This window comes from Mobula birostris, chromosome 13 (assembly GCF_030028105.1).
Source record: "Mobula birostris isolate sMobBir1 chromosome 13, sMobBir1.hap1, whole genome shotgun sequence".
Classification (NCBI taxonomy): domain Eukaryota; kingdom Metazoa; phylum Chordata; class Chondrichthyes; order Myliobatiformes; family Myliobatidae; genus Mobula; species Mobula birostris.
The window spans coordinates 79,733,943-79,753,925 of NC_092382.1; the positions used below are offsets into that span (position 1 = coordinate 79,733,943).

General features: G+C 45.1%; 1 protein-coding gene across 1 annotated transcript; it reads left to right on the plus strand.

Annotated features, from left to right (window-relative positions):
* The first annotated feature begins 3,018 nt into the window (after positions 1-3,018).
* On the plus strand, positions 3,019-19,517 carry LOC140208016 (NACHT, LRR and PYD domains-containing protein 3-like). The gene is given in 10 exon segments (XM_072276548.1): positions 3,019-3,079; positions 4,168-4,334; positions 6,943-7,114; positions 7,214-7,279; positions 15,344-15,923; positions 15,925-17,079; positions 18,516-18,602; positions 18,758-18,928; positions 19,082-19,249; positions 19,413-19,517. Coding segments are annotated over 10 exon segments (2,715 nt in total). The 3' UTR covers positions 19,501-19,517.
* The last annotated feature ends 466 nt before the right edge of the window (positions 19,518-19,983 follow it).

Genomic DNA, 19,983 nt, shown 5'->3' on the forward strand with positions numbered 1-19,983 from the left:
GAATGTTTCTATGAGATCCCCCCTCATTCTCCTGAACCCCAGGGAATACAGCCCAAGAGCTGCCAGACCTTCCTCCTACAGTAACCCTCTCATTCCTCGAATCATTCTACTGAATCTTTTCTGAACCCTGTTCAATGTCAGTATATCCTCTCTATCATAAGAAGCCCAAAATTGCACAATACTCTAAGTGTGGTCTTACGATTGCCTTATAGAGCCTCAACATCACATCCCGGCTCTTATATTCTACACCTCTAGAAATGAATGCCAACATTGCATTCACCTTCTTCACAACCGACTCAACCTGCAGGTTAACCTTTCGGGCATCTTGCACAAGGACTCCCAAGTTTTTGGCATCCCTGCATTTTAATGCTTTCCCCATGTAAATAACAGTTTGCCAGTTTATTTCTTCCACCAAAGTGCATGATCATACACCTTCCAACATTGTATTTCATTTGCCAATTCATTGCCTATTCCCCTAAATATCTAAGTCTCTCTGCATGCTCTCTGTTTCCTCAACACTACCCATTCCTCCGTCTACTCTTTTTTTTCTGCCGACCAGCCAGTGCTCCATCCATACTAGTAACTTCCCTGTAATTCCATGGGCTTTTATCTTGCTAAGCAGCCTCATGTGCGGCACCTTGTCAAATGGCCTTCTGAAAATCAAAGTACACCATTTCTACTGCATCTTCTTTGTATACCCTGCTTGTAATTTCTTCAAAGAACTGCAGGATCTTCCTTTCAGGAAACGATGCTGGCGTTGGCCTGTCTTGTCATGTGGCTCCAGTACGCCGTAATCTCATCCCTAACAATCGATTCTAACAACTTCCCAACCACTGATATCAGGCTAACAGGTCTACAGTTTCCTTTCTGCTGCCTCCCACCCTTGTTAAGTAGCGGAGTAACATTTGCAATTTTTCAGTCACCCGGTACAATGCCAGAATCTACCGATTCTTGAAAGATCATCGTAAACGCCACCGCAGTCGCTAGAGCTACTTTCTTCAGAACCCGTGGGTGCATTCCATCAGGTCCAGAAGATTTATCCACCCTCAGACCATTAAGCCTCCTGAGTACCGTCTCAGTCGTAATTTTCGCTGCAGGAACCTCACTTCCATGACACTTTTGAATGTCCGGTGTACTGCTGACGTCCCGGTGAATTAATCTGAGCTCATTAATCCGGTCAAAACCGAATACAGTAACTGCTTGGGGTGCGGGGTGGGAGGTGTGGGGGTGGAGAAGCGTGTCGACTGATAAAGCCGTCTTTTTGTTTCTGATTATCAAGCGGAAGTAATATTTACTCCGGAGTGCACGTTTACCCACAAAAACAATAACGGACTCAAAGAGATCCGAATCGGGAGACCCAGTACAAGGTAGGTTACTGAGAAATATATATTTCAGTCACAAAACAAGAAATTTGAGAATGTTGGAAATCAAGAGCAACACACACAAAACTCAGCAGGTCAAGCAGCATCTCGGGAGATAAATAGGAAATCGACGTCCAAATGAAACGTCTCGGATCTGAAACGTCGACCGTAATATTCCTGTCCATAGAAGCTGCCTTATCTGCTCAATTCTTCCAGAAGTTTGTGTGTGCTGCTCTCTAACTTCCGGTGAAGGTATTCCTATGAAATACAGTCACTTCACCGTTGCACGCAACTGTTCAATAAACTTCAGATATTGCCGAATTGTTGTCCGGATAACTAAGAAATCACGTGGCCTTAAATGTATTATTTCTCTGTTCGGTTGTTTGTGATGAGGGTCTCCCTTGATTGTCTGCGAGCTGCAAGGACAGTTATTCACACAACACCAACACCACCGCAACGAGTCCGCACGGCGCCCCTATCCCCAGACCGCGTGTCGCCCCGATCCCCAGGTCAGTGATTTTATCAAGGTCCGGTGACTGCCACTCAGCAGTCAGAGTGTCATCTCGGGTGCAGACCCAATGAAACAAGATAAGGGACGTATCGAGGTTATGCTCCATGCTGTCAGTTACGTACTCTATCTAATAAAACATTGAAGATTGTCGCATTAGGGAAATCGAATGGAATTCCAATAGTCTTGCTTAATTTTGCAGGATTTTTTTTACAGGCAATTGAGGAAATTCTTATCCATTAAATAATTAAAATAAATCTTCGGTGAGGGAAATGTGAAACGTAAACAGAGTATACTGGAAGTGTTCAGTAGATTGGGGAACAGCTGTGGACTGGCTCAATTCTGATTATGGTCCCTCGACCTGAAAAAAAGTATTACACCGTCTGTCTTGTTGAATAATTCCAGCATTTAAAATTATTTTGAAGATTTTTTGTAAAACTTGCTGTATTGGATGTAACGATCCAGTGGTAACCAGTTGATAGGCTCCAATAAATCTTGACAGCAACTTAGGCGTTGAAGACCTGCCAGTGAAAATATAGTGGTTTAAGGCAAGACGTCGTGATGCTGTACGCGGGACTGGCTTTCCACATTGCCTGAAACAAGATATGTAGTCTTGCCAGTGACGTCAATACTTCGTAATTTAAAAAAAAATGGAAGGAGACTCTGAGAATCAGGTGTGATGGAGAAATGTGTACAATTTGGCGAAGTGAGGAATAGATGTGCCAAGGTCAGCAGAAGTGTTTGAGCACTCGCTGCTGTACCAGATGTCCTTTGATCACCATAGCGCCACTAGTGGTCGGAGGGCACAAGCTGTATGTGTTTCCTGCTCAGGACCTCCAACCTGCATTGACGTTCTGTTGACTTGACAAGCCGGTGTGACATCTCACTCTTGCTCATGTCACGGGATTGCCTGGAAAAGCACGGGCATCTCATCCAGTCATCCGGCCATAAAGTATCTTCCAGAAGTTCTCTGGGTGTGTGCAGAAGGATCAAGCCTTATCATGATTTCATTGGGAAGGACTATATTTTTGGCAGTATGTTGCTCTGTACAGATATCAGCTTTCTCCTTTATACCTAAATTAATACCGGACCCTATTCTTGATTTTGTTTCTTGCAGAGAACTAGAATCTGTTAACACCTGTCTTCACAATGGCTGATGGAGCCAGCGAGGGACGAGACTCAGAGGCGTCAACATCAGAAAAACACCCGGGTACGCAGCCATCCTGTCATTTCCACCAAAGTGGCCAGTCGTATATTTGTTATTTGTACTGTATCTGCCAGGTATTTCTCAACTTCCTGGACAAATTTAAATCTGTCGCAGCCTGTCTCTTCGATTCTCGCCTTCCATCCAGATTTAGGTCATTCAGAAACATGGAGATGTTTCATTTATTTCCCTCGTGGAAATAGCCTTTCTGAATATCTCGGGTCCTGGCATTGATTCCGGTGGTACCACTCCTCACTCATTGCCATTCGGAAAACAATCACTTTATGCCTAATCTATGTAATTCGACCAACACGTTCGTATCCGTATCATTACTTTATCCGCAACCCCTCGTGGTTTACGCTTGCCTGATAATCTGTAATGCGTGATTTTACTGAAAATCCTAATATTCTACATTCGCTGGTCCCACCTTATATATTCTGCTAGTTGCATCCTCAAAAGTATTGCAAGGGGTTAAGCCAGTGTGATTTCTGTTTCACAAAGCATTGCTGAATTTGTTAGGCCTTTTGAATTTTCTCCTGATACAGCTTCTACAATGGCCGAGAATTGTTCACATCACTGATGTCAGGCTAAGCAAAATACTGTTCCTAATCTTCGTTTTAACTTCTACTTTCACAGACCTGTGTAATGTTAACCACCTCAAACCATTCAGCTCAAGAAGTAGGTAAATGCAGGTGGGATTAATGAGAATTGAAATATACTGAAGTCGATCTAAGGTGCAACTGCACGCAATACTCCAAACAAGACCTCACGAACGACTCATACAGCTCCAATTTCTCTACTCAGTAGCTAGGTTAACAAAATTAAATGTTCCAGGACTCTCTTTAATACCCTGTCTCCACGTGACGCCACTGTCAATTAATTAAATTCCTTGGAGTTGGATCTATATTTCTCAGTGCCATGTCTTTCGCTGTGTAAGTCCTTCCTTGATTTGTGCTTCAAAATGGTAACACCTGTGTGTGTCTATTTCTGATTGTGTTTGGTAACATGGTGCACCGACCTTAGGTTCTAGATAGAAAGATATTGAGCAATAAAGGTTCGATAATGTCTTTAGTTTCCTTCGCTTCGCTCCACAGGTCCGAGCTCAGTAATCACCGAGCTCCTGGCAAACTGGAACGATTTCAAGCTTCTGCAGTTGATTGACTTCTACCGGGACAGGCTGGAGCAGGCGATGGAAGGAGTGGTGCACGGAATGAGCCTGGTGTTAACGTTCGAGAATCAGTTCAGTGAAGAGGAACATCGGGTAAGTGAGCGAGAGAATGGGTTTGAATGTTCACACATCATAGGTGTCCAAAGTCTGACTCATCGGATATTAAAGCAGATAAGTGAACAACTGGGAAATAAATACTGAATATACAGTGGTATGCAAAAGTTTGGGCACCCTTGGTCAAAATTTCTGTTACTGTGAATAGTTAAGCGAGTAAAAGATGACCTGATTTCCAAAAGGCATAAACTTAAAGATGACACATTTCTTTAATATTTTAAGCAAGTGTTTTTTTTAAAATTTCTATCTTTTACAGTTTTAAAATGACAAAAAAGGAGAAGGGCCCCAAGCAAAAGTTTGGGCACCCTGCATGGTCAGTACTCAGTAACACCCCTTTTGGCAAATATCACATAATGTGAACGCTTTCTGTTTGGGGGATTTTCGCCCATTCCTCCTTGCAAAAGACTTCTAGCCTTCTGAGATTCTTGGTCCGTCTTGCGTGCACTGCTCTTCTGAGGTCTATCGACAGATTTTCGACGACGTTTAGGTCGGGGGACTGAGAGGGTCATGACAAAACCTTTAGGTTGCGCCTCTTGAGGTAGTCCATTTTGTATTTTTGAGGTGTGTTTCGGATCATTATCCTGTTGTAGAAGACAGACGGTGTGATGCTTGCTTCCAGAATTTTGCTGGTATTTAATTGAATTCATTCTTCCCTCTACCAGTGATACGTCCCCCATGCCATTGGCTGCAACACAAGCCCAAAGCATGATCGATCCACCCCTGTGCTTAACAGTTGGAGAGGTGTTCTTTTCATGAAATTCTGCACCCTTTTTTCTCCAAACATAACCTTTGTTCATCGCGGCCAAAAAGTTCTATTTTAACTTCATGTTTCCAAAATGCACCAGGCTTGTTTAGATGTAAACAACAGGAATTCTGCAGATGCTGTAAATTTAAGCAACACACATCAAAGTTGCTGATGAACGCAGCAGGCCAGGCAGCATCTCTAGGAAGAGGTGCAGTCGACGTTTCAGGCCGAGACCCTTCGTCAGGACTTGTTTAGATGATCCTTTGTAAACTTCTGACGCTGAATTTTGTGGTGATGACGCAGAAAAGGTTTTCTTCTGATGACTCTTCCATGAAGGTCATATTTGTGCAGGTGTCGCTGCACAGTAGAACAGTGCACCACCACTCCAGAGTCTGAAATATTTTCCTGAAGGTCTTTTCCAGTCAAACGGGGTTTTGATTTGTCTTTCTAGCAATCCTACGATCAGTTCTCTCGAAAGCTTTCTTCGTCTTCTTCCAGACCTCAGCTTGACCTCCACCGTTCCTGTTAACTGCCATTTCTTAATTTCATTATGAACTGAGGAAATGGCTACCTGAAAACGCTTTGCTATCTTCTTATAACCTTCTCCTGCTTTGTGGGCATTATTTATTTTAATATTCAGAGTGCTAGGCAGCTGCTTTGAGGAGCCCATGGCTGCTGATTGTTGGGAGAAGGTTTGAAGATTCCGGGTATTTATAAAGCTCTGAAATTTGCATTACCTGGTCTTTCCTAACGATGATTGTGAACAATCCATAGCCCTAACAAGTTAATTAAGGTGTGAGACGTTGGTAAAAGTTATCAGAGAGCTCAAATCTCTTGGGGTGCCCAAACTTTTGCATGGTGCTCCTTTCCTTTTTTTCACTCTAAAATTGTACAAAACAAAAATAATACACTAATCTTGTTTAAAATGTTGAAAAGAATGTTTCATCTTTAACGTCATGTCTTTTGGAGATCAGTTCATTTTCTACTCACTTAACGATTCACAGTAACAGAAATTTTGACCAGGGGTGCCCAAATTTTGCATGCCCTGTACAATCACAAAATTATGAATCTGCACCAATGACAGAAAAGGGGTGAAAATATCCCCCGGGCTGGTGGGTGATTGCTCATTTTCACAGCGAGGGAAGCGGGTAACTGTTGTATAGGCTTAACATAATGGACATTAAATAGAAATATGATACGGTATTTCGGTTTAGGACGATCACAGAGCGTGACCGTAGGATTTCAGTGAAAATCTGGGCATCACCTGTGGGTGTCACAGGAGCTCGACAGTGTTCTCTTTTGGGTGGAGGTGCTTGTGTTATAATTTGTAACTGCAAACTGTGTCTTTCGTGGTATACTACCATGTTGTGATGTTGTGATGTAATCACTGAAGAAACGCCACCAGAAAAGAAAATGGAAATACAGTGGGTGCCAGCCGCCGTCATGTTGCATACTGGCAGACTGAGAAGATTAATCGCATCATCTTTTCTGTAACTTCTCTGGACTGAACACATGTTATAAAAAAAGCTTCTTGACTTCTTTGTTCATCTGCTTTATGATAAATCATATTTTATGATTTCTTATTGACACTGTCAAATCTGATGAGGAATTATTTATGGGTTGGAATCATTGTAACAAAGTGGTCACAGACCAGCCAGGATCTCATTGACTGGTGGGCCAGGTTCACGGTGAATGCCCCTCTCTGTGCTCTGCTCTGAATGTACAGCCCGTCTCCGAGAGGATCGGCATCCGGCCGTGTGATCCCGATAAAGGGTACATCGCTTACTTCGCATTCTCTGTGAATCTGGCAGTCCCCAATATGTTCATTTCTGCACCTCACAGAAAATCTCTGATCTCGCTGATAAGGGAGAGTTGGCGGATGGTTCTAAACTCCTCTTGAGCCTGGTGATTGAGAGAGGCTCCCGCGCCCGGAGGGTGATGTGGGAATCGTTTGTGAAAATGCGGAATGGCGTCCCAAAGTTGGACAAAATACTTAAAGAAATACAGGAATATGGTGAGATAATAGTAGAGATTAATGTCAATTCGGATTCAAACAATGCACACTTTATAATTCAACACATCTGATTTCACCAAACTGTTTAAAATTAAACAGGTTGTGCACCGTACGAGCGATCAGACCCCGCTCAAGGTTTACGGGAGATCCCCAGTGAGCTGAAAGGTTGGTGAAGAAAATGCTGCTTCCACCAACCGCTGACACTTGCGCAGAACGGTCATGTTGATGAGTCACGGTGGTTTGACCAGGTAAATGTTGTCACTGTGACACAGTACATACTAAGGCACATAGAAACATCGTCTCCTGGAGGAAGAGTTTTCAGAGGACATAATGAGGAACGAGGCTGAGAGTCAGGACTTGAGGAAAGGGGTGACTCCTCTCTGGTGTGTGGAACTACAGCTGCTTCCACCGGGGTCAGAGCATACGAAGGAGCAATCCGGTGGAGGGGAAATCTGGGAAACCTCTACACCCCAAAAGGTCGAAACCTCACCCTACCTGCTTCTCTCCCCCTTCCCCACTGCCGAACATCCCTCATCCTAATTCAATTCTCTAAACTCCATCAGTCCCCGCAGATAATCAGTTCTTCGAGTTGGACATCAATTGAAGTTCTAGTCACAGAATACCAGCAACAGCTTCCCTTTAAATAGAAAACCAGGTCATATTCCAACTAACCTGTCCAATCCCAAAAAAGCAACTGTAACCCAGTCTGTTTATATCTGCACTCTCTTAATGCAAACAATGGGAAGTCCATCAGGAGACAGTGGAGGTGAGGGGAGGGTGGGGGGGTGGGCAGTGGGGGTTGCAAAATCCACAGAACTGAAATTTATGTCTGCCTGTGGTGGGTGATGGAAACTGTGGACGGGTAAGAGCTGTCAATTAGGTCAGAGAAACCCAGTGTTGTGTTAATGCGGCGAGGAAGCTGAGAAGAACTGAAGAAATCGATAAAAAAAAATGTTGAGATAAATTACATGCTCCAGACTGATGAGAAGCTCACTTCATCCATAAGCACATTGTGTCTGTGAAAATGGAGCCCTGGGCAGTGCAAGTGCTCAGAGTCCGAAAAGCTTCATATTCACAGACAGTGTTGTATCATCCAACTGCACATCTAACAGAGGAGAGGGCGAAGGAAAGACAGATATTGCAACAGTTATTAATCTTACAGTAGCCAATGTTGTATCTCAGTATTCGAAAGTCTTCATCAGAAACATGAGGAATCCCTGCCAGTGTCCTGGTTCAGCGTCTCTCATTTCCAAGAACAAATTCCAAATATGTTATTGTTCTTATAGGACCTGAGATAGGCTAATTAGGAACTTTAGAAAGACCTCTCAGTCTCTGTCACTTCCGTAATTACTGTTTCGGTCCATATTCTGCCACCAAAGCCCCTCAGTTTCCTTGCACCACTGACTTAGTATATCTCTACAAATTGCCTGCAAAATTATTCTTCAATGTTCTTCATGCTGCTTGCCAAGGGAACAGATACAGCTGTAGAATTCTCACACTGACTTAGAAATATAGATACATAGAAAACCTACAACACAATGCAGGCCCATCGGCCCTCAATTCTGCGCCTAACATTGAGTAATGTCAGTTACTTCAGAAATTACCTATGTTTACACATAGCCCTCTATTTTTCGAAGCTCTATGTACCTATCCAGGAGTCTCTTTAAAGACGCTATCGTACCCGTTCCCACCACCGGCAGACCATTCCAAACACTGACCACTCTCTGCGTAAAAAAACTTACCCCTGACATCTCCTTTTTACCTACTTCCAAGCACCTTAAAACTATATCCTCTCATGCTAGCCATTTCAGCCCTGGGAAAAAGCCTCTGACTATCCACACGATCAGTGCCTCTCATTATTTTGTACACCTCTGTCAGGTCACTTCTCATCCTCCAGAGAGAAAAGGCCGAGTTCACTCAACCTCTTCTCAAAATGCATGCTCCCTAATCCAGGCAATATCCTTGTAAATCCCCTCTGCACCCTTTCTATATTTTCCATATTCTTCCTGTACTGAGGTGACCAGAACCGAGCACAGTATTCCAGGTGGGGTCTGACCAGAGTCCTATGTAGCCGTAACATTACATCTTGATTCTTAAACTCAGTCCCACGGTTGATGAAGGCCAATGCACCGTATACCTTCTTAATTACAGAGTCAACCTGCGCAGCAGCTTTGAGTGTACTGTGGACTCGGACCCCATGATCCCTCCGATCCTCCACACTGCCAAAAGGCTTACCATTGATATTATATTTTGCCATCATATTTGACCTACCAATATAAACCACCTCACGCTTAGCTGGGTTAAACTCCATCTGCCATCCCTCCGCCCAATTTTGCATCCTATTGATGTCCCGCTGTAACCTCTGACAGCCCTCCACACTATCCACAACTCTCCCAAGCTTTGTGTCATCAGCAAATATATTAATCCATTACTCCACTTCCTCATCCAGGTCAATGATAAAAATCACGAAGTGAAAGGGACCCCGAACAGATCCCTGAGTCATCGACCTCCATGCAGAATATGAACCACCTACAACCACACTTTGCCTTCTGTGAGCAAGCCAGTTCTACATCCACAAAGCAATGCCCCCTTGGATCGTATGAATTCGTACTTTCTCAATAAGCCTTGCATAGGGTACCATGTCAAATGCCTTGCTAAAATCCATTATACTGTACATCTACTGCTCTACCTTCATCAATGTGTTTAGTCACATCCTCAAAAAAAATCAATCAGGCTCGTAAGGCACGACATGCCTTTGATAAAACAATGCTCACTATTCCTAATCATATTATGCCTCTCCGAATGTTCATAAATCCTGCCTCTCAGTGTCTTTTCCATCGGTCTACCAACTCCTGAAGTAAGATTCACTGGTCTATAATTTCCGGTGCAATCTCTACTCCCTTTCTTGAATAAGGGAACAACATCTACAAACCTACAACCCACTGGAACCTCTCCTGTCCCGATTGATGATGCGTTGATAGTTGCCAGAGGCTCATCAATCTGCTCCGTTGCCTCCCGTAGTAACCTGGGGTGCATCTCGTCTGGTCCCGGAGACTTATCCAAAAGCTCCAGCACGTCCTCTTTCTTCATGTCTGTATGCTCGCCAAGATCCTTTTCCGTAGTGAATACTGAAGCAAAGTACTTACTAGGAACCTCTGCTATCTATTCCGGTTCCATACTCAGTTTTCCACTGTCACACTTGATTGGTCCTATTCTCTCTTATCATCTTGCTGTTCACATACTTGTAGAATGCCTTGGGTGGTTTCCTTAATCTTTCCCGCCAAGGCCTTCTCATGGCCCCTTCTGGCTCTCCTAATTTCATCCTTAAGCCCCTTCCTGCTAGCCTTATAATCTTCTAGGTCTCTAGCATTGCCTAGATTTTTGAACCTTTCGTAAGCTTTTCTTTTCTCCTTGACGAGATTTTCAACAGCTTTTGTACACCACGGTTCCTGTACCCTACGCACCTATGCAGAATGCCACGCAAATATCCCCTGAACGTTTGCCACATTTCTGCCATACATTTCCCTGAGAACATCTGTTCCCAATTTATGATTCCAAGTTCCTGCCCAATTACTTCATATTTCTCCTCACTCCTAACTTGTCTGTTCCTACCCCGCTCTAATGCTATGGTAAAGGAGACAGAATTGTGATAACTATCTCCAAAATGCTATTCCACTGAGAGATCTGACACTTGACCAGGTTCATTTCCCAATACCAGATCAAGTACAGCTTCTCCTCTTGTAGGCTTATCTACATATTATATCAGGAAACCTTCCTGAATACACCTAGCAAACTCCACCTCATCTGAAGCCCTTGCTCTAGGGTGATTGCAATCAATATTTTGGAAATTAAAACCTCCCGCCACGCCAACCCGGTTATTCTTGCATCTTTCCAGAATCTGTCTCCCCAGCTGCTGCTCGATGTCCATGTTACTATTGGGTGGTCGATAAAAAAACGCCCAGTAGAGTTATTGACCTCTTCCTGTTTATAACTTCCACCCACAGAGACTCAGTATGCAATCCCTCCATAACTTCCTCCTTTCCTGCAACCGTGACATTATCTCTGATCAGCAGTGCCACACCCACCCCTTTTGTCTTCCTCCCTGTTCTTTCTGAAACACCTAAATCCTGGCACTGTAGGTAACCACTTCTGAACATGCAATAGATACTCCCCTGGATCTTTGAAGAACAACTTCTCTACTAGTTTGCCATTCTCTAATGTAACTGTTTATACAATCCATGCTTTCCTACGTTCCCTGTCTCACTCGAATACGTTGAATGAATGGCTACTGAGAAAACATGCCTGCATCGTTTAGCGCCAGATCACCGCTGTTTTCCTCAGAACTCTCAACTCTCTAAGAAGATGATATAAACAGTATTTGCTGGCCCCAGATACATGGTGAAGACTAAAATGTGGTTTTCAAGATCCGTTACACAATAAACCCCTATGTAGAGTATACCTGTTATTTGGAAACCCCACACACCCCTGGCAGGATCCTAATGCGCTGTGAAACCTTGCACATCTCTGGCAGGGTACTGACACACCGCTAGACACCACACACCCCTGGCAGGATCCTAATGCGCTGTGAAACCCTGCACATCTCTGGCAGGGTACTGACACACCGCTAGACACCACACACCCCTGGCAGGGGCTGACACGCTGCGAGACTCCACAAGCCTGTTGCCGTCTACCTACACGCTGCGAGATGCCATACACTCCTGCAAGAGCCGTCACACAATGTGAAACCCTTTAACTACTTTACAAGGCTCCGGAACACTCTGAGGTCCCGCACACTCCTGTCAGGATTCTGACATACGGTGAGGTTTCACATTCTTCAGGTGTACTTTCACTGCAAGTAACTTTCCCACACCTCATCCAGACCAGGTCCTACATTGACATCGGCTATCCCTTATTTCCGGACGGGCTCGGGTTTCAGTGGGAGAGGTTTCGGGAACAATGAACACAACTCAAGTTCTGAGATGGTTATGAATAAAGAGAGGTCTGCAGCTTAGGTGATACACAGGGTGGGGATGTTAAATTGGGGAAGGCAGATTAAATGGTAGAAGTCAGGTGAGGAGCAACTGTTACAGGGCAAATCTCCGTCTGGTGAGAGTCGATATATATCAGCTGATCAGAATTTCGAACCGGCATGTTCCAAAGAGGATTAGAGCATAGTTTGTCACCGTCCCGTGACGGTGATGGGAAATGTTGTGAATTTAGTCTGCAAATGAAATATATGGTTTCTGAAGCTGAGGTGAGACAATGAGTAATGGAGAGGGAAGAAATGTCTCAAAGAGTCCAGTGGGGTATCGTCGTGGCTATCCCTCGAGGTCGAGGATGATGGTCTTCATTCTGAAGAAGTGGCCCCCAGAGCGAAGACGCCTGTGCGTGTATTTGTTTAACGAATACTTGATGTTGCACTCCAAGAAGCACACAATACTTCACAAATCAACCAACTGATTCCAATGGCATGGAAACCACGACGATTGGAGCTGGCGGATTTGTTGCAGCCTTCATCCGCCTTCACAGCCGTTGAGTGGGGTATAGATCAGTTGCAGAGGCGGGTGGGCAAATAGCAGATGGAGTTTAATCCAGAAAAGTGTGAAGGTATGGGGGATGTTTAAAGTAGCTGGCAGACGCTAACATCATTGAGGTGCAGAGGGAGTTTGTTGTCAATGTCCGTAGCTCGCCAGGTGTGACAACACAGGTAAATGAAGAAGATGCGATCACATAGTTCACTTCATTGTACGGAGCACTAAGTCTATCGAAGCTTTAGGTTACAGATGTATAAAACTTTGGTTTGGCTGCACTTGGAGAATTGGTTCAATTCTGTCGGTCCATTACAGGAAGGATCTGGAGAACTCGGAGAGGGCGCAGGAGAGTTTTACCAGATGCTACCGGGATTGGAAATAATCCTGCTTTTCAAAATTTTAGTTCAATTTGAATAATACATCTGTAGCATCCACTCTCTCCCTTTCTCCAGAGCAGTGGTGTGCCTTGGGGATCGGTTTTAGGATCCCTACTGTTCGTGATTTTTATAAATGATCTGGATGAGGAAGTGGAGGGATGGTTTAATAAATCTGCTGATGACACGAAGCTTGAGAGTGTAGTGAATAGTGTGAAGGGCTGTCAGAGATTACAACGAGACATTGATGGGATGCAAAACTGGGCTGAGAAGTGGCAAATGGAGTTTAACCCAGATAAGTGTGAGATGGTTTATTTTGTTAGGGCAAATATGATGGCAGAATATAGAATTAATGGTAAGATTCTTGGAAGTGTGGAGGATCAGAGGGATCTTGGGGTCCGAGTTCATAGGACATTCAAAGCTGCAACGTAAGTTGACTCTGTGGTTAAGAAGGCATATGGTGCATTGGCCTTCATCAGTCGTGGGATTGAGTTTAAGAACCAAGATGTAATATTACAGCTATACAAGACAGTGGTAAGAGCCCACTTGGAGTACTGTACTCAATTCTGGTCGCCTCAGTACACGAAGGACGTGGAAACCATAGAAAAGGTGCAGAGGAGATTTACAAAGATGTTTCCTAGATTGGGTAGAATGCCTTACAGTATGAGTGTGCTCGGACTTGTTTCCTTGGAGCGACGGAGGATGAGAAGTGACCTGATAGAGGTGTACAAGATAATGAGAGGCATTGATCGAGTGGATAGTCAAAGGCTTTTCCCCCGGGCTGAAATGGCTAGCACGAGAGCACATAGTTTTAAGGCGCTTGGAAGTAGGTACAGAGGAGATGTCAGGGGTAAGTTTTCTTTCGCAGAGAGTGGTGAGTGCGTGGAATGGGCTGCCGGCGATGTTAGTGGAAGCGGAAACAGTAGGGTCTTCTGAGAAACTCCTGGATGGCTACATGGAGCTGAGAAAAGTAGAGGGCTATGGATAAAGCCTAGGTAATTCTAAGGTAGTGACATGTTCGGCACAGAATTGTTGGCTGAAGAGTCTGTATTGTTCTCTAGGTTTTCTATGTTTCTATGTTTTTATTCTCCCTGTCCTGCTGAGTATTTCCCGTGCATACTGTTTAGTGGACATGAGACTGCAGATCTGCAGGCCCGGACATTCTTCTGGATGATCTCGGTGAGTTGTCCAGCATCCGTGGTATAGTAGGGTGAATAAATTATTTATGTTTGATTAGAAACGCTGATTGTCTGAGTCAGCTTTGCGAGACCTTGACAGCTGACCCCCACCACCCCTACAACATTGCTGATCGACATGCAGTAGGTTTCTTTTGTTTTATTCTGTTACGTACCCCGTAACTGGGTTGCCAAACCAGCAGAAATGGACCACTTAGTTGGAGTCTGGTTTAACAGAAATTAATAAAGTTTTATTAAAGAAATAAGTAACACAGTACTCTAATCGTAAGGATGTAAATGAAACAGGTTAGCAATGATAATACACACGTGTACACAGAACTAGGGTAACAGGAATCAGCCAAGTTCTATCGCAGTCTAGGGGTAAAATGATCAGTCTCAAGTGACGCAGAGTTCAGTTCAGCTTAGTACAGTTTGCAGTAATCGCTGTTGTGCCGTTGGAGAGAGAGAGAGAATGCAAATTTTGATTCAAACAGATCTTTGATGTTCTTCGCAGTTAGCTTTCGGGCGAACCCTTTTATGTCTTCTGTGGTCACCGACTGTGATCCCTCCGTTCTGGATACGACCGTTCTTCCGCGGTGAACCCGGCACCCAGGCAAGGGCGGACACACACACCAGGTTCCCGCCGATCGTTCCTTTTCACCCTGTCAGTCTATGGTCGGTTCCCTCGAACCAGACCTCCAACTTTAACCAACTTGTGGGGGCACACCGCTCTTCCAGGGTCTCGTTATCTCGTGATCTCGTGGTGTGTGTCGTGCCTTAGCGAACCTGTTCTTTTTATCCCCCTGCTGGGGTATCGCCTGTCCATTAAACTTCAAACAGTTCAGGTTCAAAGCAATCGATCTGTCAATATCTGAAATGTCTTTCTTTCTCGTTAATCTCGCTCTTCTCTCTTATTAGCATTTTGAATGTTTCTCCATTGTTCCCCTTATCTCTCTCATCAGCATCAATCTTCTGATAACTTGGTTTTTCGTCACAATTCTGATTCACTGCAACCAAATTTACTTTAGTGTATAAACATATTCTGATAAATTAAATTGATACAAGAGCTTTGTGCTGCACTATTTGTTGTTTACTAAATTCTGAGTTGAGGCGTCTAACATTTTGACTCTTTCTCTGTTCCCATGGAAGATGTTCAACAGAAACACAAGGAGACTCTGCGGGCACAAACCGAAACACTGAGCGTGAACACGATCCTGATGACGGAGAAGGTGAATGTTTTCCAGCTGGTTGATCGATACGCTGAGATCACGGTCATTTCTACTATTCGTGATCGGAGACTGGTGGAACACGAGCTGCTGGCGAGAGGCAGAGACCACGAGGAGTGGAGAAAACAACATCTCCGCAGAGAGCTGGAAAAACTCCGGACTGATCAGTTGTTCCAGAGCAGCTTTTCCCAAAGTAAATGCAAATCTGGGAGTTCGGCAGCATTGGCTGGAGTCCCGGGGATAGGGAAAACAACAATGGTGCAAAAGATTGTTTATGACTGGGCCACGGGGAAAATATACCAACAATTCCAGTTTGTCTTCAGTTTCAAATTCAGGGATTTAAACTCCATTAACTGCAGAATAAACCTGAGGGAACTGATTTTGGATCAGTATCCTTACTTTGGGAATTTCCTGAGAGAGGTTTGGAAAAACCCAGAGGGATTGCTGTTTATATTCGATGGCTTGGATGAATTCAAACATAAAATTGATTTTGCTGACAGTCGGAGATACAGAACCTCAGCACAAGTGCCCAGATCCCGAGTGGTGGTGTGAAGTGTCGGATATTGTGTACAGTTTAATCCAGCACAAGCTGCTGCCAGGGTGTTCAGTACTGGTGACCACCCGCCCCACTGTGTTACATTTATTAGAAAAGGCAGAAATCAATGTCTGGGCTGAAATCCTGGGATTTGTCGATGAAGAACGGAAGGGATATTTCATGAGGCATTTTGAAGATAAGACGGTAGCAGAAGCTGTTTTCAAACATGTGGAGGAGAACGAGATCCTGTACACCATGAGCTACAATCCCTCCTACTGCTGGATCCTCGCTCTGGCACTGGGACCCTTCTTCGCAAAAAGAGACAGGGACCCCCAGCGAGTTCCCAAGACCATAACCCAACTCTATTCCTACTATATTTACAACATCCTGAAAAACCACGGCCGTGAGATTGAGAACCCCCGTGACGTGTTACTCAGGGTTGGTCAGATGGCCTTCAGAGGTGTGTTTGACAAGAAGATTGTATTTACAAATGGAGATTTAATCAACTACAATCTGAAGCCTTCCCAGTTCTTGTCTGGGTTCTTAATGGAGCTTTTGGAGAGAGAGGATTCTCCCCGATGTGTGGTGTACACATTCCCACACCTCACCATCCAGGAGTTTGTAGCGGCACTCGCACAGTTCCTGAATCCGCATCCCGGGGATATCCTGAAATTCCTCACTGAAGCCCACAACATAACAGATGGCCGATTTGAGGTGTTTCTCCGTTTTGTTGCTGGCCTCTCCTCTCCAATGACAGCTCGGGGCCTGGAGGAGTTTCTGGGACCATTTCCCCGTCAAACAACCTGCCGGGTGATTGACTGGGTGAGGGAGGAGGTTAAACGCCAGAGTGGAAACACGAGGAGTGAAGCTGGTAAAAGGAGCCTCCTGAACACACTGCACTACCTGTTTGAGTCTCAGAATTGTGGGCTGGCTCAGGCCGCACTGGAATCTGTGGAAACACTTTCATTCAGTAGAATGACACTGACCCCGATTGACTGTGCGGTCCTGTCTCATGTCATCGGACTCTGTGATACAATAAAACATATCGACCTAGTTGGCTGCCACATTCAGTGTGAAGGAATCCAGCGGCTGGTACCTGGGCTGCACAAATGCCAGGAGTTGGGGTAACTTCACTTATTTCTCAGTCTGATCTGTGAAAGTATTTCATTATTTTGTTTTAATGTAAAGGTAAAGCAGATTATGAGTTTTTGTGACAAATTAATAGACAATCAGTCAGTAAATCAAGAACGGGAGTGCCCTATGGTTTCGTGTATAGAGATGTTGGAGACTTCAGATGAGCGAACAATGGCCGTTGGTTTAATGGTAGTAAATCACATGAATGGCCGTGTTTCTCGCTGCATGTGACACGTCAATTGACAATGTTCCTTCTCACTGTTACTGACATCGACACCGACACTGACTGCAGCAGGTATGACGGATCTGCGCACCCTCTTCCCGATGAAGTAGAAGAGAGGATCAGAGGAATGTCCCAGTGAGAGGGAGAGAAATACCCGAGATTATCCTTCCCAACCCCTCTCCCCGCGTGTGACTATCACGATCACTCCAACAGTGTGACTTTGTTCACTGCCAGATACCCAACACTCATGTGGGCATCACCTCTTCCAATTGTGGGGTTCAATTCTGACCAACCCTCCCCGTGCGATCTACGTCTGCATCACATCCTGTTGTGGAATCTTGCTTCCCCATCTGCCTTCCTCCTATGGGATCTCTCTTCTTCATCCCCCTTTCCTCCCATGGGATCTCTCTTCCCCATTCCCTTTCCTCCTATGGGATCTGTCTTTGCCATATCCTCTTTGTCTTGTGGGATGGCTCTTTACCTATCTTCCTTCATTGTGGGATCTCGCTTCCCTATCCCACTTCCTCCTCTGGGATCTATCCTCTGCATACATTTTTCCTCCTGTGGGATCTCTCTTCTCCATTCTCCTTCCTCCTGTGGTAATTATCCACTCCATCCCCCTTCCTCCTGTGGCATCTGTCTTCCACATCCCCCTTCCTCCTGTGGGATTTCTTTTCTCCATTTCCCGTCCTCCCATGGAATCCCTCTTCTCCACCCCCCTCGTCCTGTGGGGATATTTCTTTCCCATCTCCCTTCCTTCTGTGGCATCTTTCTTCTCTATTCCCCTTCCTTCCCGTGGTATCTCTATTCCCCATCTCCCTTCCTCCTGTGGGATTACTCTGCCTATCCCTTTTGCCCTGGCGGGCTTTTCTTCCACCATCTCCCATGGACACGTTCTCATCCACAACTCTTCCTCCCTGTGGGACTTTTTCCAGCCCTTCAACGCTGCAGCTTTCTACCATCTCGTCAGGATTTTTTTCCAAACGTCGGGGACTGAGACAGAATATAGAAAGTTTACAGAGTCACACCGACAGGCTAAATTACTAACATTCGGAGCTGGGCAGTGAGGGACATTGACAGTCATGTGAATTGGTCAGTGATTTACTGAAGGGTTTAATGTTTCCTGAAATACCGGGTGAGAGGAATTCCCTCAGAACCACTGTCTGAATCAATTTGTTCATCAATTTGTCTGTTTGTGTTTAGGCTTGGGATGAATAAACTGGGAGATTCAGGAGTGAAACTGCTGTCTGCAGCTCTGAGGAATCGAGAGTGTAAAATACAGACACTATGGTAAGTGTCAGAAAGGGATATTGCGGTTATAGTCACTGGGTATCTGACACTGAACATTAAGGTGATCAGTAATTGTATTACTGATAAACACTGGGAATTTCTACCGTCTCCTGTCTCTCTGTGGCCTTTACCCACACTCTCCCTTTCATCCACAGGCTGAGCAATGTCGGTCTCACAGATTCTGGTGCCAAGCATCTTGCCTCCGCTCTCAGCACAAACCCTTCACTGACGAAGCTGAACCTGAATGAAAATGAACTAGGAGATTCAGGGGTGAAACTGGTGTCTGAGGCTCTGACGAACTCGGAGTGTAAAATGCAGAAACTGTGGTAAGTGTAAGACTGTGGGAGATTGTCTTTACAGTCACTGGGTGTCTGACGCTGAACATTAATGTGATCAGTAATTGTCTAATTGGTCAACATTCGAGATTCATAGCGTCCACTGTCTCTCGGTGTCCTTCACCCTCACTCCCTCATCTCCAGGTTGTACAAGGTCGGTCTCACTGATGCTGGTGTCGATGATCTCGTCTCCGCTCTCAGTGCAACCCAATCACTGGCAGAGCTGGATCTGGGATCAAACTCGCTCACAGACCAATCTGTCCCCGCTCTTCGCCGCCTCATACTGGCCCTCCCGAATCTGGAGCGGATCTGGTGAGTGATTGTGTTCATATTCAATGTCATAAAATATCAGCGGATCCGCCGGGTTTCCGCTTGTGTTTGTCTGTGAATGTTGTTGAAACATTAACCCTAGTCCTCTGTTGCTGACACTGTTGTGTAATTTGTTATTTCCTCTTCACTCTTCCATCTGTTTCAGGCTGTGGGACAATCGGATCAGTTGGACCGGGGAAGAGGAACTGAAGTCTCTGCAGGAACTCAGATCCGGACTGAGTCTGATACTGTGAACATCTGAATGTGTGCACATCCCCACCCACAGTTTGACAGACTCTCCGCCCACCCCCTCCCCCGCGCCTTTAATGGACTGTGACAGATTTAATTCCCAAAGTTTCTGACGGACCCCGTCTCCAGCAGCGCGCACTGTGACGTCAGAGTCAGTTCCAGAGACGTAATTCCACCTCCGGATCAGCGGAACTGCCTCCGATGTATGTTCAGTCCGGAGAGCGCCCCCAAATGATGCCCTGGGTAATTACACAGACAGTAAGAGCCCGGAGGCAGTGCTCATGGGTCACCAGTCCCGGGATGGGGTAATCCGGGGAGTGAATCCTTTTGCCCACTTTGCTGAGGACGGTACATTCCGCAGTGTGGCCGAAATAATAATGTTAAATTGACAAATACCCACAACCTCAAATTGAAAAACAAACTGTACCTCACATGTCCTTTAGAATTATCCCCATCTGATCTTAAATTCATGGCCCCTTCTACTGGAA